The sequence below is a fragment of the Vigna umbellata genome, chromosome 1, assembly GCF_029865625.1.
Source record: "Vigna umbellata cultivar VRB3 chromosome 1, Vumbellata_1.0, whole genome shotgun sequence".
Lineage (NCBI taxonomy): Eukaryota > Viridiplantae > Streptophyta > Magnoliopsida > Fabales > Fabaceae > Vigna > Vigna umbellata.
The window spans coordinates 104,807,921-104,832,184 of NC_142165.1; the positions used below are offsets into that span (position 1 = coordinate 104,807,921).

The 24,264-nt window shown below is 31.0% G+C and overlaps 1 protein-coding gene across 2 annotated transcripts; it reads left to right on the forward strand.

Moving 5' to 3' along the window:
• Positions 1-7,868: 7,868 nt before the first annotated feature.
• LOC124823560 (serine/arginine repetitive matrix protein) lies at positions 7,869-19,198 on the forward strand. Of its 2 annotated transcripts, none has more exons than XM_047295783.2 (15): positions 7,869-8,027; positions 10,163-10,697; positions 10,786-11,062; positions 11,692-11,990; positions 12,573-12,755; positions 12,983-13,720; positions 13,815-13,906; positions 14,000-14,059; positions 14,149-14,237; positions 15,880-16,470; positions 16,619-16,693; positions 16,932-17,002; positions 17,095-17,155; positions 17,643-17,856; positions 18,111-19,198. In XM_047295783.2, the coding sequence occupies exons 2-15, from the start codon at positions 10,273-10,275 to the stop codon at positions 18,827-18,829; spliced, it is 3,894 nt and encodes a 1,297-aa protein (XP_047151739.1). In that variant the 5' UTR covers positions 7,869-8,027; positions 10,163-10,272; the 3' UTR covers positions 18,830-19,198. The 2 variants fall into 2 exon arrangements, with proteins under 2 accessions (XP_047151739.1, XP_047151740.1); XM_047295784.2 differs by having other exon boundaries at positions 17,098-17,155.
• Positions 19,199-24,264: the final 5,066 nt, after the last annotated feature.

The following is a 24,264-nucleotide window of genomic DNA, read 5'->3' on the forward strand; positions in this document are numbered from 1 at the left end:
AAAGATTATAAAACGAAAACTTATTATAAAATCATGTTTTGTAAGAAATTGTTTAACAAAGTGTTTCTGATTTTTTCCAAGTCAATTACCAATTCCTTTGATGTCGTTATGCTTGTGAAAATTAGATTAAATTAGATAAGACAAAAATTATAAAATGAAAACTCATTATAAAATCATTTTTTGTAAGAAATTGTTTAACAACAAGTATTTCTGATTTTTTTTAGGTCAATTACCAATTCCTTCATATGTCATTATGCTTGTTAAAATTAGATAAGACAAAAATTATAAAATGAAAACTCATTATAAAATTATTTTTTGTAAGATTGTTTAAACCACCCGTGTTTCTGATTTTTTTCAGTTAGGGTTAACATAGGATGACAGACAAAATGTTGGAGTGAGAGAGATGAAAGAGAAAAGGTTGAGAGGAAGGAGGGAGGTGAGTAAATGTTTGTTTTTTTGTCGTTTTGAGAATGAAAATTATTCAAATACCATTGACCTTAAAACTCAGAATATATAATATATGAATATATTTTTGTCTACTAAAATCCGATATAAACATAGACAAATTAACAAACTCCTATAAATAAATATAATCTTATCATTGATAAAGATAATAAAATTTATATAAAGACACATTTCAAACATAAATTCGGACTTCAATTCATTTTCTTATTCTCTTATTTACTTGTTAACTTGAAAGTCAACTAGAGATTCTACCTCATTAATAGCTCTACTAAAAATATTTAAATTTTGGTAAATTTGAGAACAATGTAAAGTAGACCTGGGTTGTCGAATATAGAATTAACCATCGCGAGCTTTCACTTTAACAATTTACGCTTTTGGGAAAATTGGTTCTCCACGATAATTACAATTGATTACGTTTATTCAAGTACGGTATTATAAATTTTCAATATCAAAATAACTTTTATTGTCATCTAAAAAATAAAGATTAATTTCACTAATTTCCTATAAATTAAAGATATGACAACTATTCTGATCCAACAAACATTAAAATAATAAATGTATGAGCTTTTTTACCATCTTTACCTTATATATATATATATATATATATATATATATATATATATATATATATATATATATATATATATATATATATATATATATATATATATATATATATATATATATATATGGGGTTTGCTAACGCGCGTACGTCTGTTTTTCAGTTGGTACATTTTAGCAATGTGTACCGGATTTTAGTAGACAAAAATATCCTTATATACCATGGATTCTAAGTTTTAAGGTTAAGGGTATTTTAATAATTTTCATAATCAAAACTAAAAAAAAAAAAAGAAACCCCCCGAACCCTTACTCACCTCTCTCATTCCTCTCAACCCTTTTTCTTTGATCTTTTTCACTCCAATCTTTTCTCTGTCATCCCTACTGTAGTCTCAATTGAAAAAAATCAGAAACACCCTGTAGCCCCAATTGAAAAAATCAGAAACACTTGCCGTTAAACAATCTTACAAAAAAATGATTTTATAATGAGTTTTGATCTTATAATTTCTGTCTCATCTAATTTTATCCAATTTTCACAAACATAAAGTTAAACAATTTCTTACAAAAAATAATTTTATAATGATTTTTTATTTTATAATTTTTGTCTTATCTAATTTTATGTAATTTTCACAAGCATAATGACATCAGAGGAATTGGTAATTGGCCTGGAAAAAATCAGAAACATTCGTTGTTAAACAATTTCTTACAAAAAAATGACTTTATAATGAGTTTTTGTTTTATAATTTTTGTCGTATATAATTTTATCTAATTTTCACAAGCATAATGACATCCGAAAGAATTGGTAATTGGCCTCGAGGGTTTTTTTAGAGATGATGATTCAACATATGCAGATGATGAAATTAGAGAAATTAGTGAAGATGGTGAAATTGAAGAGATATTAAATTGTTTAAAGGCAAGTGTTTCTAATTTTTTCAATTGGAGTTACAGTAGGGATGACAGAGAAAAAGTTGGAGTGGGAGAGATGAAAGAGAAAGGATTGAGAGGAATGAGAGAGGTGAGTAAGGGTTTCGGGGTTTCTTTTTTTTTTTTTAAGTTTTGAGAATAAAAATTATTAAAATACCCTTCCTTAAAACTTAGAATCCATGATATATAAGGGTATTTTTGTCTACTAGAATCCGGTACACATTGCTAAAATGTACCAACTGAAAAACAGGCGTACGCGCGTTAGCAAACCCCTATATTTATATATATATATATATATATATATATATATATATATATATATATATATATATATATATATATATATATATATATATATATATATATATATATATATATATATATATATATAAATATAGGGGTTTGCTAACGCGCGTACGCCTGTTTTTCAGTTGGTACATTTTAGCAATGTGTATCGGATTTTAGTAGACAAAAATATCCTTATATACCATGGATTATAAGTTCTAAGGTTAAGGGTATTTTAATAATTTTCATTCTCAAAACTAAAAAAAAAAAAAGAAACCCTCAAACCCTTACTGACCTCTCTCGTTCTTGTTAACCCTTTCTCTTTCATCTTTCTCACTCCAATCTTTTCTTTATCATCCCTACTGTAGCCCCAATTGAAAAAATCAGCCGTTAAACAATCTTACAAAAAAATGATTTTATAATGAGTTTTGATCTTATAATTTTTGTCTTATCTAATTTTATCCAATTTTCACAAGTATAAAGGAATTGATAATTGACCTGGAAAAAAATCAGAAATACTTATTGTTAAACAATTTCTTACAAAAAATGATTTTATAATGAGTTTTTATTTTATAATTTTTGTCTTATCTAATTTTATCTAATTTTCACAAGCATAATGACATCCGAAAGAATTGGTAATTGGCCTGGAGGGTTTTTTTAGAGATGATGATTCAACATATGCAGATGATGAAATTAGATAAATTAGTGAAGATGGTGAAATTGAAGAAATCTTGAATGAACCTTTGCTTCAAGGTGAATATGTCAATGACTCAACTTAACTCTTTAGAAAGACAAATTGTTTAAAGGCAAGTGTTTCTGATTTTTTCAATTGGGCCTACAGTAGGGATAACAGAGAAAAGGTTGGAGTGAGAGAGATGAAAGAGAAAGGATTGAGAGGAATGAGAGAGGTGACTAAGGGTTTGGGGGTTTCTTTTTTTTTTTAAGTTTTGAGAATGAAAATTATTAAAATACCCTTAACCTTAAAACGTAAAATCCATGATATATAAGGGTATTTTTGTCTATTAAAATCCGGTACACATTGCTAAAATGTACCAACTGAAAAATAGGCGGACGTGCGTTAACAAACCCCTATATATATATATATATATATATATATATATATATATATATATTCTCTTCCATGCAAAACTTGCATGAAAATGAAATATTGAAACCATTTTTAATATAATATAAGATAATTAAAACTTTAAGTTTTTGAGCATAAAAAAAACGAGTGTCATGTTTTTAAAAAATAAAGTTCATATACATTTAGTTTTAAGATTTTATATAAAAATTGGTGTTAGGTTTCTATACGAGTAATTCAAACTTTAGAGATTATTAATCTCTCCATCCAAATCCAACTCTTGTAGAAAGGATCTCTACATGTATGAAATTCAAATATAATTACTAAAATACTTTCCAATGAATTAAAACTATAAGATTTTTAAATTATTAAAAGAAATAAGCTATCAGTATCTTAAAATATATTTCATTCATTGATTTATTGTACATTCAAATATGTATGTTTTAATATTTTAAATTAAACAGAAAAATTAAATAAACCAATTTAATAATAAGGTTAGTTTACATGACATAACATTACCATTCACTTTATGCAATTTTATTTTTAGTCTAGCTTGATACAATCTCTAGATGATTTTTCAAGCTAAATGTAAAGCAATTACTCTATTGATGTGATATATGTATCTCGTTCTTACTGCTAGTTGTAAAATTTATAGACTTTTAAGTGTTTTTCTTAATTAAGTTAACCAAATTATTGTCCGTGAAACAGTTAAGAATTCAATTATAGTATAATTTATGTAAAAGCAGTTAAAACTTTTATGTTGTGTTGTGGATGTTCTTATTAACGTGATCCGTGATTATTGATTTGTGAGGTTTACTGTATTCACTTATATTGATTTAAAAACAAGTGAGAGTGCAAATTTGAGAAATTGCATAGATTTGAATATCTTTGCATGTTACTCGAATTTACGTTGATTAAAGATGAAATGACAAAATTTCATATATTATGATAAATGTTGTTTTGACGGAGGTTGCAGATGAACGTGGGTGGGAGGATGTAAATGTTGTTGTTGGAATCGCTTCCATGGAGGCTTATTTGATTCCAAGCCATTTGCATAAAAGGAAGGAGTTGTATCTGATTCCACAAGCAAGTGTATTCCGTTCTAGCAAGGAATGAAGCACTTATATTCGATTTCACACGGGGTGTATCCAATCAGAGCCTCTCTTACAGGGGTGTATTTGATTAGAGCCTCTCTTATAAGGGGTGTATTAAAATACAATGTCCCTTATTCGGTTCCAAAAGTAGTTATTAGGTTCAAAGCTCCCTTATTTGATTACCACGTTACTTAATACAATTTCTTTTTCATTTAAAAAAATATTTTTTTTCTCCTTATAATAATTTTAACAATTATATATATCATTAACAATTATCATTTAATATTACTTTTACTACTCAGAGTATTTTGCTAATATTTAATTTATATCAATTAAATCATTTTCTTTATTTATTATATCGATCAAATCTAACACTAATTTTCACAAACTTTATTTAAGAATTTATTCTCATTCATTTTTAAATGCTTTAAAAAATCATTAATTCACTTTTAAATCTCCTCAAATTCATCCATTTTTTTCTTTCAAATTGGACCTCTATATTGAACATAACCTTAAAAAACTAAAAGATTTTGCCTTTAAGTTATTTACCTTCTAGAAAGATCTTGGTAACATCTTGAGAAATGGTTTCTCATTGTATGTTTTTTTTTTCTAGTATATAATTTGGTCTAATTAAAAGATTTAGGAAATATTAACATTAGGGGACTTGAAACAGTGGATTCGAGTGTAATTTCAATTCTTTATTATATTTTTATTAATTTAAAATACATCAATATGGACATTAATTTTGATATTTTTAAAAAGTTAATATATCAATATTAATATATTTTTAATGTTCAACACAGTACAATAAAAACAACAACAAATAATTTAGATTCTGGTATAAAAATGTTAACAATCAAACACAAAAATTGATAGGACAATGCTGCTAGAGACATTTCTAGAATCTTTACCGGTAAGTCTTTAATTTATGAGTTATTATTATTATTATTATTATTTTTATTTAATAGGTAAAACTTAAACTCATGATACCATCACAAAAAATTAAAGTAAAAATAAATATACGAAACTCAAAATAGAAATTTAACTTTCATTGCAGAAATGTTCTATAAAACAAAAATCTCGAATTCTACTTCCCTCTCTAAAGCGTTGAAGAATGATTTTCATATAGTTTGAAATGGAGAAGAAAATAAACAAAAAAAAAATATAATATGGTACTGAGTTAATAGAAAGATTATTTTGAAAAAAGAAAAAAACTACCATTCATCGTAACGTGTTAATATCTTCATTTTCTTTTTCTTTCGCAAAACTTTAAAGTACATATGGGTCAAAAAGGCTATTGAAGCTGCAGATATGCACTATTTTTTTTATATGATTTCTTTTTTACTTGCCTACTTGTGTAACACATAATTGGAGTTCCAAACATTTAATTTAAACACTTTAACTGTGTATGGAAACAGAAAGAAAAAAAATTGTTTTTGCTTCTAACAATCTAATTTGGAGTGCTACAACTTAATTAGTACGAGTTTAGAAAATTATCCTTTAAAATGTTAGTTTATTTTAAAAGCTTGATACTATAAAAATATGATTTTTATATAATCATATTAAACTAACAAAACTCTATATAAAGATTAATTATTACTAATATTTTCAAAAACTTCCTACTATTGTAATTTATGGTTCTCGTCCTCTAAATATATCTATAAAATTGTATAAAATTGTACATTGATATGTTCATATTAATAAAATAATCATTATAAAAAAAATATAAATAAGTAATTTCTAAGCTCTTTAAAACTAAAGCCCTTAAAAGATTATCATCACCTGTTCAGATTAATTTCTTTCGTGTTCATGATCATACATGGACTGTGAACTCGACCCTCACTACATAACATTCAAAAATAAGAAAATATGATGATAAAATTCAAAGATTAAAATAAGAAATATTTTTGAAAAATAAAAAATCCCATAAATAAGATAAAAGAATATAAAAAGAACCCCTAGAAATCATCCTATTAATAGTGATTTTATTAAAATTTAAAATTAAGACAAAATGTCCATACAAACTCGAGTACAAGTTATAATTATACAATATTCGTTATCAACTAAATTCATACAGTGTAAATTATGTAATTACCAAATATTTAAAAGAATATGAAAAAATCGAAAGACAGCCAAAATGCAATAATAGTAACTGATTATGAAGTATACAGTTCAAAATTATTACACGATTAAAGCAAAATCTAAAACTAATGATATTTACAATAGTCGACTATCGTTGCACTTTATTTTAAAGTGCATCATCTTCCTTTTAGAAGAGTTAAGCCCTGAAATTTATATATAATTTTTTATTCTACTTTAATTTCTTTTCGTTTCTTCTTCAAAAATGATTTACAATTACATATTCAGGATTGACATATGTTACATCATTACTCAAGTTTAAACACTCAAATGGACTTATTTTGTTAAAATAAAACATATGAGCATTATTATTTTATTTGAGTGTTTATCTTATCACATTAGTCTAATATACAATCCTTGCAAAATTAGTTAGATTAATAAATGACATTACTTATTCCGTTATTAAACATAAGACACTTATAATTAAATTACACTTTGTTAAGAAAAGATTAACTAAATTAATAACCTTAAATTTGCTTGTAATTATATATTTTTTCAAAATTATGTCTAGATAATTAATAATTGGAGAGAAAATAATAGTAAAAACGTTATAATTTTTAAAATTAAACTCTTCAATAGTCTTAAGGATAGAAAAAGACCATTCATACTATGTATATGGAACAAAAATAGTCAATCATATGTTGGTCTACAAATAATCAACCTAAATTACACAATCTAAAAGTCTTCCAATAGACAAGAAGAGAATTTCAAAATAGTTTAGTTCAATAAGATATGAAAATATTTTATATAATATATATAGATGTGTGTGTTCATATTTCTTATTATAAAACATTTAATATTAATTATATATCTGATTTATTACTTTTCTACTTGTAATAATTAAAAAAAACAATATATCAAAGCAAGAACACATCAAAAGTTAATTTTGAAGAGTCTTAGCCAATATATTATCATATCTACTTTTAATTATAAGATGAGACAATATATATACACTGCTTCTTAATAATTTAAACAAATATATATCATATATATATATTATTTATAATATTATGTATTACTCATCATATGTAAGAGGTGATACAAAAGTTTATTGTAATTTTTATGTTGATCTTGTAATTTATTATTCTGGGCAGTGATTTTGTTTTGGAATAAAAAAGAGCTGAATCTTAACTAATTGTAATATAGCTGATTACAATAATTTACATGATGCCATAATAATCATGGCACATGTATTGTAACACAATGCCAGTTATACGATGTTGAAGAATGATATTACTAAAATACCCTTACTTTAGCGAAGATCCTAGTTTGGGAAAAGGAGAAAAGATGGAGAAAAGGGTAATTTGAAGTCGGTCCAATTGTTGGCGATCATGATCAAAACACCGGACTCCATGGCTTCGCCTCGTACGAATTTGGAGCTCCAACTCAGCGTCGGGCAACTCAAATCCTCCTAATTCCAACTTCTCTTCGATTCCTTCAATCGTCAATTCCACTCTCTCCTCGTTGCCACATTCAAGGTCTTCAAATTTGAACTTCGCTCTATTTTTTTTTTCTTCTTTTCAATTCTCTTGATTCAACTTCTAGGGTTTTCCTTTTATGCAATTCGTAATGCTTTTACTGCAAAACCAAGGTAGTTCGTTATTCTCCTTTTGTCGTTTTCCGTTGATTCAACGCTAGGGTTTCGTCTTCTTGCTTGAAAAGATAATTGAAATTAAAATCGTGCTTTCGACCGAATTTAGATGGAGGCAACAGGGGAGAGCTACAGAAGGGGTATCTACTTGAATGGACTTGCTCCCGCATAGGCAACGCGAGCTATCTTGTTGATTCATGCATTTTTTTTTTCTGTTGTTTTCTATGACAAATAGTTTACCACTGGGGATATTAATTGACCAAAATTGCCTTTTTTATTGCATTGTGTTTTTATCATATATTCAAAAGTAAAGACTACACGATAAATTTTAATGCGCCGTCATTGCTTATAGATAGGTAGTACATTGAACTGGGGAAGTATACTTAAGAGCGAGAGAAGATGGGCAGGAGTATAGGAAGGAAAGATTGTAAACTAAAGTGTTTGTCTGATGTTTGCTTCTGCTTGGCACATTTGGTGGGCGGGACTTGAAACTGTTTTATTCGGAAACTATGTCCATTATTTGTAAAGATTGACATTCTGTTTTGTCTCGTGAGTGGGATAAAAACAGTCTAATTAATGGCTTAGATTGGTGTTTGAAGTCTAGTCAGCATAAATTGTTCTGGCTAGTGGTTTACGTGTGTAGGGTATTGTTGACAAATCTTCGTAGCATTTGTTGTAACTTGTAAGAATTCACCATGAAGCCAATTAAACATTTATTTCTGTAAAGTTAAATATATATTTTTTATATGGTCACGTTGCTTGGTAAAGTATGTGCAGTCTGACCTGCATATTTTGAGCTTGCTAGTATGTTCTACGGTCGGAATTAGTGTTGACTGTTGTGGAGTTGGAAAAATTCGTATTCATTCTCATATGGATCGTTTTACCCCATTATTGAATGCGAGTGTCTGTTAACAACTTAGGGTTTGTTGGGAAATCCGCTACAACTCAGTTGAACGGAAGTAGTTTCCCACTTTCTGATAGTAAACTGAGAAAGAGATAGTGTGTGGGATCCATGTTCATCAACTGAACCGAAATACAAACGTACACTTCATGGTAATATTCCTTTGTTCTGTAATTTGCACCACCAAAACACACCTGACTGTACAAACCTTTTTTAAACAATTTTCAACCCTTAGTCTCACTTCAACCGTAACATTGATTGTTAAATTTATTTAGGAGGAGATTCAAGTGCTGCAAGGACTTGTTGTGGTGGTGTATGTATATTACTAAATAAAGTGAGATTTTATTTTTCAGATTTATGGTATAAAATAAAGTGATTCTATACTATAGTTTTTTAAGTATTTTTTTTCCTGGAGTAATTATTTCTCCTAAAGAAACCACTAAAATGACTTATTTTGTTTATTTTTCCTTTTCAAAAGAATATTAATATTGTATTTTTAAAATATTTTTCTTTAATAAATTCACCAACAAACAGGCCTTCTATTTTGTTTTTATTTGTTGAAATGGTATACTATATGGAAAAATGATTAATTAGTAATATAAGGATGAGGACCTAGTCTTATACAGAGTAGATTCTGTCAAATATATGATGCAATTTAATCCACTTTTTATGAGATTTGTCTAGTAGAATGGAGTTTTAGATACGAATAGCTATGATTTTTTGAGAGTATCTCTTTGAGTAGCTTTCTATTAGAGTGCTGGCACTGGCAGTTGATTTTATGTATATCAATTTTTGACATTTAAGTTGATTTTTTGCATCATATGTGGAAATTATTCGAATATGTATCATATATTTTGTCTTTTTTACTACAGAATCCTGAGAGATTTGTAATGAGAATATAATACAATCTTAACCATTCAGATAAGCCTTGTACATATTACAAACTTTTACCTATGAATTCCTTTAAGTTTTTTTTTGTCATACCTGATTGTGTTGCACTTGAGTATGAGTACTTATTTGCTATCCCAAATCATACCTATGATGAATTGGGGTTTACATAAATGTCCCATATCTTTGCCAAAGAAGAATTTAACTTTTCTGTGATTATTTTGCCCTTTCAGGTGCTTTGGCCAGTTGTTCTTTTGTTATTCAAATTTGCCCTTTATGTGCCATAGTGCCGCATCTTTGTCATGCACCACTCTCTGTTCTCTATTTTTAACTCAAAGGATGTATGGGAACTAGGGCAATGGCATCTGGCAAGTTTGATCCACCTTCTAGTAGCCCAGATAGACCATTGTACCCTGGGCAACGTGGATCCCACATAACTGCTTCATTAGATAGATCAGGTAGCTTTCGGGAAAGCATGGAAAATTCAGCTCTGTCTTCTCTTCCTAACATGTTAAGAAGCAGTTCTCCAGCAACACGTGGGGAAGTAGAGAACTTCTTCAATTATGTGCATTTTGATCCAAAGTACTTAACACTAGATCATAAGTCTAATCGTCAAGTGGAATATAAGCGACATGTCAATGCTGCTCTTGGAATTTCACCCGATGAATCTCCATCTAGTTCTTCAAAAGGCAAGCTACTGCCATCGCCAGTACCAGAAGACATGAAACGACTCAAGGATATTTTGGGAGCAAGCGCAATGAGGGCGAGGTAGTTCTTTGTAGGTTTTGTTACATACATTGTAGTTGGATGTGTGTAATTAAGTTTATAACATTTCATTATATGCTGTATTCAACAGGGATCGTGTGAAAATGTTTAGCGAAGCTTTATCAGTATTTCATGAAGTTTTCCCAACTATAACTTTAAAGAAAAGATCTCGAGCTGAAAGTTTCTCTAATGACCGTTCTAATGTCATGTCAAGTGATCGCCCAGTCTTGGGGTCAAACATGGGTAAGGGTGGTGTTCAAGGTCATCCTGTGACAGGTGGTTTTGAACTTGAGCAGCAAAAGTCAGAAGAACGAACCAAAAGTGTTGTTCCAAACAAGCGTACTCGAACTTCTATGGTTGATGTTAGGGTATGTGTCTTAGGTGATTTTCCCCATTCTTGTTTGCAAGTGTTAACATGCTCAATTTCACTCTTCTTTAATTCTTCCTATAATTGCATATTCATTTTCATACTGTCTGGATATTTAAAATAAATACTGTAGTCACATACAATGTTATATATCTACCAGTTGTATATTTTTTATTTTGCAACATTTGTTCCTAACTGTGATTTACCTTGAAACTGCTTTAGCTTAAATGTGCCTGCTAGAACATTTCTCCAGTGACATTTTTGTGGATATCACTTTATGTCTGGAATTATAAAACTACACACACACACACACACACACACACACACACACATATATATATATATATATATATGTATTTATTTATCTGTATACATTATGTGTTCTTCCTGAAGTTTGTAAGTAGGTTTCCAACAGCATTATGTTTGCTTATGCCTTCTCATTTTTTTTTCTGTGAAAGGAGTGAAATATAGTATATTCTACATTTTAGTTTTTAGGTTTTTGTGAGGGAAAACTGTTGTAGGCTCAGATTTGAATATTTGTTCTTTCTTTTATATAGAGTAACCTTTCAGATCAATATGGCATGCAATAAAACCTTTTGAGCAACACTAACATGTCTTGATAAATTTCAGATGGATGTGAGGACTAATTCTCTTGTCAGGCCATCAGGCCCAGTTGACAGAGACAAGGAAAAGTCACGGATTACCAGCAATGGTGCAGTTCAGAGTGAAGAACGAACCTTACCTATTGTTGGTGATGGTTGGGAAAAGACAAAAATGAAGAAGAAGCGTTCCTGCATCAAACTAGATGGTTCTCCAAGTACAACATTGACTAAACCTGTTAACACCTTCCAAGAAACTAAACAGGGAATGCAACAAAGACTTGTTACTGATTCTCGGTCAAAATTGAGTAATGATTCTCATTCTTTTAGGTACGAACGTGTTACATATTTTTATTTTGTTATATGTGGGAGAATTGAAGATAATGAAAACATCCTTTAAAAAAAGACATGTTAGTGTTGCTCAAAAGGTTTTATTGTATGCCATATTGATCTGAAAGGTTACTCTATATAAAAGAAAGAACAAATATTCAAATCTGAGCCTACAACAGTTTTCCCTCACAAAAGGGAAAATATGAAAGAAATGTTATATCCCAAGAGCGAATCATATAAAACAATGATGTTGAATCTCTTTAATCAACTACCTGATAATTGTATAAATTGCTCAGTTTCATGAATTCTGGCCTCCTGTTTCCTGCTATATGCTTTAAATGGAGAATGAAAATAAATTATAGACAATAACTGTCCGAGTATTAATAGTGAAATGACTTTTGTCTAAGAAAGAGAATACAGTTGTGAGGGATTTTATTGATTTAAGAACAATGTCTTTAAAATCTCTGATGGATGATAACATGTATGATATAACAGTTTATATTTATATTTATAAGCAATTCTAACTGATTATAGTGCTCTAACCTAGCTTATAAATATAATAATTTCACTATTTTCTTACAGGTCAGGAGTTTCCAATGGAACTGTTGGGGCTGGAAAATCAGATGGTGTCTCTCAACAAGCTGGGTTGGGCATACGAGCCTCTACCCCCAGAAACAACCAAGATAACAATTCCCCTGTCAATGATAGGCGAGGTCGCCCTGTTGGTTCAGACAAGGAAAGGGTGAATTTCAGAGCTGTAAACAAGTAAACACAAGCCGTGGATCCTATATCTTCTTTATTTTCTTTCTTGCTTTTAGGAATAATAATTGTCCTTTACAATTTTGCTTCATGTCGCTTTCTCATTGTCTCCTTATTTTCATTTTGTTAGGTGTGGTTGTTCAATTGATTATAGTTCAAATGTCTCTTTGTCTGAGTGATATTTTTTATGTAATGGATGATTTATTAAGTATTTATGTTATATGGATGCCCAGGGCAACTGCACGTGATGAGTTTAATTCAGCCAGTCCTACTGCTAGTGCAAAAATGAATACGGCTATTCGGGCTCCACGGTCTGGTTCAGGAGTTGCCCCCAAGTTGTCACCAGTTGTCCATAGAGCAGCTGTTCCTAACGATTGGGAACTCTCTCACTGTGCTACGAAGCCACCTGCTGCTGCTAACAATCGCAAGCGTGTGGCTTCTGCAAGGTCATCTTCTCCACCTGTTGTACCCTGGCAGAGGCCACAAAAGAGCTCTCGCACTGCCAGAAGAACAAATTTCATGTCTATTGTTTCAAACAATGATGAAGCTCCAGCTTTAGATACTGCATCTGATGTGGCTGGTAATGATCTGGGGTTAGGATTTTCCAGACGCTTGGCTGGCAGTTCTACCCAGCAAATTAAATTAAAAGCTGATCCTTCATCTTCAGCTGCCTTATCTGAAAGTGAAGAGTCAGGGGTGGCTGACACTAAACCAAAAGAAAAGGGTAGGAAGCCGGAAGAGATAGATCAGAAATCTGGACAAAACGTTCAAAAGGTGTCTAACTTGGTATTACCGACAAGAAAGAATAAGCTTGTTTCTGAAGAACATGGAGATGGTGTTAGGAGGCAAGGGAGGACTGGACGCAGTCTTACTGCCACAAGGTCACTAATGCCAATGACATCTGAGAAGCTTGGGAATATTGGAACTGCAAAGCAACTTAGAAGTGCAAGACTATCTGATAAGAATGAAAGGTTCCATCCTTCTATCTGAGAAATTTGTTTAAGTTGTTTGACAATTTATTTGGGCAGATGGATTAAAGTCCATGACTTGATGAAATCCTTGCAGCAAGGCAGGTCGTCCACCATCCAGGAAACTTTCTGATCGCAAGGCCTATGCACGTCAAAAGCCTACTATTAATGCAGCCACAGATTTTTTTGGTACTAGTTCATTCTTCTAGGAGAGATTAATGGACTAAATTTTTAACTGCAGTACAAGTATATTGTTATTCACTTTTGGTTTATTTGGTTTAGTTGGGTCAGAAGATGGACATGAAGAGCTGCTGGCTGCTGTAAAGGGTCTTATCAACTCTGGTATGAATCTCATTGAATACTTTTTTATATATTTGCAGCCTAAAAATTTCTCCCTCATGGAGTTCTTTTGTATTTTCTTGTTACTGCAGCTCATACTTTTTCCAGCCCCTTCTGGAGGCAGATGGAGCCTTTCTTCAGTTTGATAACTGAGGAGGATATTTCTTACTGGAAGCAAAAGGTAATCTTTACCTTCTTAACGGTTACAAATGACAACTATTTTTGTGAAATTAATTAATCGGTCCCTAGTGACACCTCTTTTGTTGTTACTCCCACATGAAAAACTCTATACTTTGGTCCTTATATGAAATCAACTGCATGTGGATAAGTTCTTATTGTTCATTACCGGTGTCAGATTTGGTCCCTATACTTCTCAGTTGACAATGTTTTCCGCTTTAGTTCTTAGATGAAGAAATTTAACTCTTCATTACTTGATTTTGTCTTCAAATGAAAAGAAAAAAGCATTATGTTTTTTCCCTTACACTAGACACATTTAGTGAACATTTTTAACAAAATGATCAACATTCAAAATTTAGCAGACATCACTATTGTTGATAAATTGATATTAGATTTGGTTCCTGTGCATGGCAGTTGGCAATGTTTCTGTTATAGTTTTTCATGAAGAAATTTTACAATTCCTTTGTTCATTTTGGTCTTGTATAAAAATACTATATTTTGGTCGTTACAATAGACATATTTCGTGAATTTTTTAATATAGTGATGAATATGTGAAGTTTATTCATGTACGGATGAAAACAAAAAATATTCAGAGTGTACGGACCAAGTTTTTAACTTGAACATTTTCTTCTGTGTTGGATTTGTTGTAATGCTGACTCTTTTAGCCTATAATTTCAGAAAAAAGTACATTTCAGCAATATATTTTTATTCAGCAATAGTACTTATTAATCAGGATACCATACCTGTGTGCTATTGTTGAATACTTGCAGGTTTATTTATTTTGTTAGATCTTTTTATTAGTTCTATTATATGCAATGATGCCTATAGAATACATCAGTATTATTACTAAGAAATATCAAATGTCGACCAGATGAAGCATGCAATGTTTCCTTTTGGTATAGATATTTATGTGGTGTCATAGGTATGATATAGAAGATGAAATACAGTGCAGTCATTTACTGTTATAGTTTAATGTGACATTGACACTGATCAGTTCTGTATGCATCCAAAGGTAATTTCATAACTGTCATATGTCATCTTGAAACCAATTGACAACAAGTGAAGTTGTGCAATAAATACATAAAGCCACAATTCAAGAATTAAGGCAGACAATGAAGTCTGACATTGTCATCTTCATATGATAAATTTCATTTTAGAACCAATTGACATTAAGTCTAGTTACTCAACAGATATTAATTTGCACTCTAAGAATTGAGGCACACGATATCGGACTTCCTAACAATAACTATATTAGCTGGCTGCACTTACTGTTTTGTTCAGGTTAAGCTAAGCCAGAATATGAAAATGCTTGTTGTAGTTGGCTGATTAGGCTCATATCTGAGAACCGGTGGGGAGTTTTTTTTTTTTTTTTTTTTTTTTAAATTTTTCTGCATATATAAAATATTATTTAAATAAGTACTTTCATAAACACTTGTAGAAAAAAAGAAGGTAGAACGCATTGAGCTTTTCCATAAGCTAAAATATCAACTTATACATCTTAGCTCTCGGATAAGATAAGAGCTTCTATAAAAGTTAATTTGAAAAAAAAATTATTTAAAGCAAAAAGGAAATTAATTTGAAAATTTCACCTGCCTAGAATAGGAATAGATTATTTAAACATTTATTGATACTTTACTTTCCTTCAGATAAATCTTGAATCAAGCACGCCTATGCCAACTCCCATTCCTTCAAATATAGATGGCTGCGAAACCATTGTCAATGGATATGGGTTGACGGCCTGTGAAAGAGATTCTGGATCTGATGCTCAATGGAATGCTGGCGTTATTTCAGAACAGTTGCAACTATCTAAGGGAGGTCATAATATGATTCCTCTGTGTCATAGGCTTATAGCTGCTTTAATCTCAGAGGAGGAGTGTAGTGGTGGAAGTGAACAATTCAAGTTTGATGCTTTCGATCCTGAATTTGACCCTGACGGGCAATCAGAATTGAGTGGTTTGGATTACCACTCGGGAACAAATTTTCAGTTTGCTTGTAATTCTGCTTCTAATGGTTATAGGATTATAGACAAGCCACAACATGATGTAACTCATAGTGATATCATTGGTATTCCTCCAACTGGGTTGAATTCAAGCTTTGGTAAATCTGTAAATGGTTTTCTCCACGATAAAGCATCAATGTCTAGCTTTACCGGTTCAGAGATGCAATATGATAGTTTGGGTATAAATGATAAGATTCTCTTGGAGCTTAAAAGCATTGGAATTGCCCCGGTGCCTGAGGTGAGTCTAAATGCCTAATCCATAAGATTTTGAACTATATTGTTCTTTGAATTTTTGCAACCAATTGATATACTTCAAGACGTTTTTGCCTTTGCTGTTGAATCTTTAATATGGTACTCTGGTACTGATTTTAATTTTGTTTTTCAAGCCTGATATGTTGCAAACAGATGACGAGGGAATATTGGAGGATATTACTAAGTTGGAGGAGCTTTACCAAGGGCAGGTACTGATTGATTGATGCAGAAGCCAAGTTGTACTTTTTTATTTGTCCTAATCCTTTTTTCCCATAACTATTATTTATGTTGTGATATTTCGCAACGGTAGATTTTATATATTATATAAGTATATAGATCAGTCATAGAGATGGAAACCTTCAATTTATAGATTATATTCAACATTTGACGCTCTTCATTTTTTAATGGATGTAATTCATTTTGATTTCTATTTCTTGTATTTTACAGATTTCAAAGAAGAAAAGCTTGCTAGATGGATTGTTCAGAGTTGCCTCAGTGGATAAAGAACTTCAAGAAAAGTAATTGCCCTGCCACTTATAGCCTAATTATTTGCTCATTCTAACTTATTTGGCCTTCATTCTTCTGATTGGAAATATAAACTTCTGTTTAGCAGGGACTTTGAGCAACGTGCTCTAGATAAACTTGTACTGATGGCTTATGAGAAGTACATGGTATTCAATACTATTTGTGTTTATAATGTGCTTTCAATTTTTGAATCTTAATTCTGCATGCTATTTTAGTTGTGCTCCTGTTGAAAAATGTAGTCTCAAAAAATCCTTGGCCTATTACTTTTGCTGAGACGTGGTGTATTTTGCCTATTCTTGGTCTTTGGTCTTTACCAGTAAAACCAAAATTCATGCTTTACCGAAATGCCTTATTATCTTGTTTGAAATAATTGAATTGTTTTAGTAGAAAGTATCCAGCCTTTCATTTACTTGTAGAGTCAAATCTCAATAAAAGGGCGGTCCGTGCACTGGGCTCCGAAGTGTCAGTCGTGGAGGTTAAGGAGGATCGTATAATTACTTGCTAGAAAAAAGACTCTGCAACTAAAACCCTTACCCTTAATGTTTTACAAAACTTGCGCTCAAAATGCTTTGCTGTTACTATTTTATAATTAGGTAACATGGGTGAGTAAATTGACAAACGGTTGATTTACAGGCTAGTTGGGGCCCTAGTCCCTCTGGTGGGAAAAATACGAGCAACAAAATGGCCAAGCAAGCTGCTTTGGGATTTGTCAAACGAACATTGGAGCGATGCCATCAATTTGAAGAAACTGGCAAGAGCTGCTTCAGTGATCCTTTATTCAAGGATATGTTCCTTGCTGAATCTTCGAAACCTCATCTTTCTTCCCTTTCCGTTGAAGCAAGAACAGGTAGGTGTTTGTCAAACGAACATTGCAGCGATGCCATCAATTTCATTAAATGCTTTGATCTGATCTACTCTGTCTTTCTTCTTATTCAACTGTGTTCAGCATCACTATTTTAGCTTAGAATTTAATAACTTTGGGACTGCATTTAACATCTTTGTCTAATGTGCTATGTCATCAACTCATCTTGTTTATCTTTTTGCACATCTTGACAAACTCTGATTTTTTTTGTTTTAATTTAATTGTTTTACTTTCTGCAGCTTCTATGGGTTCACAACAGAGTCCATCGCAGTTTAGTCAGAATATGGATAATCATGACCTCCATTCATCAGATATGCTTCCTGCTTTAAATCATTCATCTGACCAAACTAGTGGGAAGGAAGATCTCTGGTCAAACAGAGTGAAGAAGAGGGAATTGTCCCTTGATGATGTTGGTGGTACTCCTGGTCTTTCTAGTGCTTCAGGCATTGGAAGTTCTGTAACAAGCAGTGCCAAAGGAAAGAGGAGTGAGAGAGATAGAGATGGAAAGGGGCACAGCCGGGAGGTACTATCCAGAAATGGAACCACAAAAGTTGGTAGGCCAGCATCATCCAGTGCTAAGGGTGATAGAAAATCCAAAACAAAGCCTAAGCAGAAAGCAACTCAGAATTCAGTTTCTGTGAATGGCCTCCTTGGGAAGTTATCAGAACAACCAAAACCAGCATTATCTTCTACTCCAAAGTCTAATGAAATGCCTACAACTAGCAATACGAAGGAAAAGGATGAGTTTGGCTTGGGTGGATTGGATGATCACGAGCCTATTGATTTGTCCAACCTGCAACTACCTGGAATGGATGTACTTGGTGTTGGTGATGACCAAGGTCAGGATCTTGGTTCATGGTTGAATATTGATGATGATGGATTACAAGATCATGATGACTTTATGGGCGGCCTTGAAATTCCAATGGACGATCTCTCGGACTTGAATATGATAGTTTGAAGCTGCCTTTTTTGTATAGTCCTGTTTAGTATACCAATAACAAAAGCAAACAGTACGTTCAAGAAATGACTAGTTACATAGGATGGTCTTATGGCTAATCCCGTCCACAATTAGGTTATATAGATTCTTTGGTAGACTATGCCCTCCAAGTTGTTTTTGAGTGACCTTTCCAGCTGTTTCGAATTTTGCTCGTGTTAAAGTTCATGACTTCCACTGTAAAGATCTTTTTGTTCTAAGGTACAAGTTAGCATTCCTGGTAATTATATCTTAGCCAACACTTCCTGGTTGTAGCTCTTACAAATCAGAGAACAAGACCTCATGTACATACATTTAATATTTCTAATAAAATCAGCTTTTCATTTGCTGAAATTACACTTGGCTGGCCACCCTCATGGTCTCCCTTCTCTCTCCCTGTTTCTTTGGTTTTCTTTTGGAGTTTTGCTTTTGCAGGTACATATTCAATGTGATGTACGAGCGGTCTGCTGCTGTAGCTTCATCCAGGTATTATCCACATTATTGTACGAGATAGTCTTGGAAAAACTGATGCTGATGCTTATCTGATCAACTGATTGTTGTCTACGTTGCACCAGATAATCCAGTTGCTGTGTTAATTTGGGTATATGGGGCAGATTCTGGGAATAGCATCGCTCATTCTCTCGTCTCCAATTAAGGTTTGGAAGTGAATAGGGACTAAACATTTTTCCTGATATTATAGTCGTTCTAGTTGATTTTGACTTCTGAGATTCTGTAGATGGATGAATTACAACCTTTGTAGATTGAAGGGAGATCTTCTGGAGTATTTCTAATATTCTTCACAGGATTCACCATTGTTACAAATTAAACAATATGCAAGGGAATTTTCTTCCCTGATGAAATTGGACTGCAGTTCCTTGTATGCTGGGAGGTAAGCTTTGAATCCTTGCTGGCCCTCCTAACTTAACAGCTTCCTATTTAAGTTTTGGTTAGTATATTGTTGAAGAGACTATGCTATGTCATTGTAGTAAAATTGCATTGGGACATCAAACGCGCTAGTAATTTGGTTACACCATCCATTGATTTGTAGCATGTGGCACACATGGACTATCTTCTTCCTTAAGCCTGACTTCCTCTATGTAATTATATATTATATGTTGCTGAAGCCAGGGTTTTCCTTTATATTGGGACTTGATGTCAATTTTGAATTGTGTTTTGAATGCGCAGTTTTAACCCCATAAACAAATCAACAATTTTGTTTTTAATTCTTACATGTCTGTCTGCTTCAAAATTAGGAATACTGCTACAAAAAAAAAATGTTTGGTAGGTTACATTCAACGGAAAAGCTTAGTGAGAGTAAAATTCCGTCGAACAAGCTTCGTAAATCGGGATTAATATTGAACAGACGTACACATTGTAGTTGTGAAGTTCGCTTCAATCCTCTACGGATGCCAGCTGATATCTGTAGATTAGTTTTCAGACTATTATGTTGAACAGTGTATTCTCATGAATCCTAATGGTCTTCATGGATGTAAAAAAGTAGCTTGAAATTACACATACTGATTGTAGATTACATAATAAAAAAGATAACATTATTGTTCAAAATATATATTACGAAATATTTATATTTACTAATGATTTAATAAACCCTTTTTGCCAAAAAATAATTATTTATAATTTCTTAATATTTTTTGATACAGTAGTATTATTTTACTAAAACGTGTTTATTAATACTTTAAAAATGATTTACATGTGAAGGAGTATTTCATTTGGAATTAAAATGTAAACTAAAATGAAAAATAACAGGAGAGTAGGTTTTACAAAGAAACAGAGAAGGTGGAAGCAAAAATAAACTAGACATTTTGTTATAAGATTACGGGAAATAAATTGTGTATTTTTTTTATCCATATGAATATGATACTGGTACACTAACAATAATATAATTGAAGAAATGCATTCAACGGTCCTTTTATTTAGTTGTAATAACTATGAATAAAGGAATATTTAGACTGTCAATTTAACATAATATTTTCCTTTATGATAATACAATGTCTAACTTTCTTTGTCCTATTATAATAGTGCCGTATTAGAATAATTGTTATTTGTTGTTTTAAATTTAAAATTAGTCCTTTTCTTTTTTGTAATTAAAAAATGTTTCTTTTGTAGTATTTTTTAACATACATTATTGGTGTGAACTTTTTACGAATTTCATTGATAATTAATGTTTTGGTAACTTTATTTTCCATTTTAGGCTTAAAATAGGTGTGGAAGAAGACAAAGGCATACATTGAGAGAGAGAGAAAGAAATGAAAATGATATGGTCGGTTGGTCAGCAGCGAAGATGGAGAACACGTGGAGACAAAGGGAAGGTGTTGTGTCGTCTCTCTGTCATGATTTTCTTTCTTTCCAATTCTAATACAATATAATAAAAATATAATAATGTAAAGAGAAAAAGAGAGAATCTCTCGTCTCTCTTCATCTCTTCCCATCTCTTGTTTCATCTCATATCTCATGCTACGCCAATTGCTCATAACTATTTCTTTCCACTTCACTTCATGCATCCCCCATCAAATTATTTTTACTTTTTTATTCAATCTTTTCTGTACGTAAACATCTACTCATCCCGCCTCACACAATTTTTATACTTTTTATTTTTCATTTTTATTAAAAATATATGATGAAATTACAACTACTTTATCATGAATTTCTCAATAAAAACTTTTTTTCTCATCATAAGAACCTTTTTAAAAATAATATAATTTAAGAAAATATGTCTAGTTTATGTAGATTAGAAAATAAATACTTTTTACACAATATTTGAATATTCTAAATGTGAAATATCATTTATATTGTTTATGTAAATATTGTGAACATTATTGACATGATTTTTTTGATTTGTTGTTCTTTATAATTCACTTTTGTTAGCAATTTAGTCTTTAATGTTTACCTTACCTCCTTATGTAGGAGATGAATGATAAAAATCTTAAATATTATCAAACACTAAAATATGTAGAAGAAAGTATACTATTGTCCAGTTAAAGATGGTTTAACCTTGATCTAATTTTTCTCTCCAAAGCAATACCAACTAATGACGCCAAAAACATAATTGAACTTCAATCTAATCTTGTCTTCAATACAGTTGATACCAATTTCAGATTTAAATCATATCATACGTAAAGTGTAACTGTTTTTTTTTTCTCTTATAAAATCTGCATGGAACTTGGTATCACATTGGAAAAGAAAAATACTCCAAAGTGAGACACCATTTATTTCACTATAATAAAGTTTACGTGAACTTGAAAATTTATGTAAATTCATGAAAACTTAGTAAACTCAACTATTACTAAATATAAAAAAATAAAATAAAAATATAACAATATTATCTTAATTCAAATAAATTTACATATAAATAATGTTCATAGATATATTGTTTATAAAAATATTATAAAACATAGAATGTTATCCATTAAATTTGTCTATTAAAATCCAAAACAGTCTATTAAATACCAAAATAGTGTTAGAGGCTAAACTCACGATTTTGTTAAAAAAATAACTTCACTCAACAGTGAGTGGCGCAGTGCTGAAAGCAGGCGAGACGGTGAGCACGACAACAGACAGCAAGCGTGAACCAGACATGACGACGACCAAGAATGGAGTGCGAACAAGTGCGACCGATGCTGGGTGCTTATATTCCTACATGATTTAATAAACACACTAAAGAGCATGATCCAACAAGGCTTATTAAGTATCTTTATTCTTGAGTAGTCCAAACTTATGTCTATTGGAGCAATATTTGCATATCATAACCAATCTCGATAGTTTGGTATTATGGTTATTATGTATGATAAGGTATCATTATGTCATGTTATTATTAACTACTCTCTCATTATATATTTGAGATAGATATTATTCCAATAAGAACATAGGTCAACGACCCATGTGGATCCTATAAACACAACTTGCATTCTCCAAGGAATACTCATCATATATCTCATACTGATACTTATAGATAATAAACTCTCTTATTAACTTGAGCGTCAAATAATCTTTTGCAGGTAAATCTGTCACAACAGCAAGAAATTTCATTTTGACCATAAAAAACATTCAAACCACGTTAGAATTTCATCATCTATCCATAAATTCATACTACATCTGATAAGTTGAAGATATAATTTGAAATATGATGACATATATATATTTTTTTAAAAAGTTATCATTTTTTTTTATTTTTAGTACATTTTCTAATAATTTATAATTATCACTTTTCAATATGGTTCAATAACGCAATATAGACAATGAAATTGTTGACGAAAATTATTGACAGTGTTAATATCCATTTGATAACAAAATTATTTACAGTAACCGAAGGAAGTGTATATTAATAAAAACAAATTTTTGAAATTCACTAAAGCGCTAACAGCTATATTTTTTAAAAACAAAAATAATAATTTCAGTTATGTAATTTTATAACGTGTTGAACTTTAAAGAAGTAACATGTGAACGAAAACTAAAAAGAATATTAATGTAGATTTGATTGGGAAGGTAACCATGTATCATAATTACTAACTAAAAAAACATTAACTAGCGAATAAAAAATAACTTCAAATACATTAAATACTACTAACATTCTTTTAGTTAGCAATCAAACAGTATTCAGATTTCAAAAAGTAAACAAAACCCCTCTTAGAAACAAAAATCTAACGTATATTTTATTATATATACCATCTTTAAAAGAATCAGCTAATGTGAAAAAAATATTTTTACTCTTTTCAGTTTTTGATTCTCTTAAAAAGCTAAAAGAACTTTATAAAACTGGAAATAGTATTAATTTATTCAAAAGTAATTATATGACAAAAAAGAATAGTGAGAGATTTAAACAGATTTTGTCCCTAACATTTTCACTTGAGCAGGTATCTAAAGAAAATAGAAACAGCCAAAAAATAAAAATAATAAGAGAAATTGGTTTATTTTGGTGTTATTATGTTAGAAGTGGTTTCGTACATGTACATCTCCCTTTGAAGTAGGGTTCTCGATTGTGACGCCCACGTGGCTTCCTCGTACTGGCCTTCTTCTTTCCGTGCGAATTAAAATAGGAAAAATAATGTTTTGGTTGGTTCAACGTTTCATCTTTTATGATTAACCTTAACATTAACATAAGATAGTATAAAAAGACAGCACATTCAGAAAAGATAGTAAAGTCCATAATGGATGAGAGAGACTGAGATTAGAATGACTTCCACGTCTTAACCTCCTATTGGTCGATTTGACAAAAATAAAAGTTCTTTCCTTGGGAAACGATGTACCAAAACTCAACCCTAATTTAATATTATTTTTTACGAAAAAGAAAGGGCTAGGTGTCGATCCTCCAGGGGAAGAAACGGAAAGCCTGCTAATAATACATTTACTTTTTGTTTCTAAAGAAAATTATAAATAAAAAAAACATAGTCATCTGTTACGTAATA

Bases quoted from the DNA above. Each gene is read 5' to 3' on its own strand.
- LOC124823560 (XM_047295783.2), top strand. From the start codon at position 10,273: ATGGGAACTAGGGCAATGGCATCTGGCAAGTTTGATCCACCTTCTAGT. The intron at 13,907-13,999 runs GTACTAGTTCAT...TATTTGGTTTAG, and splicing joins TGCAGCCACAGATTTTTTTG to TTGGGTCAGAAGATGGACAT. The intron at 16,471-16,618 runs GTGAGTCTAAAT...TTGTTTTTCAAG, and splicing joins GAATTGCCCCGGTGCCTGAG to CCTGATATGTTGCAAACAGA.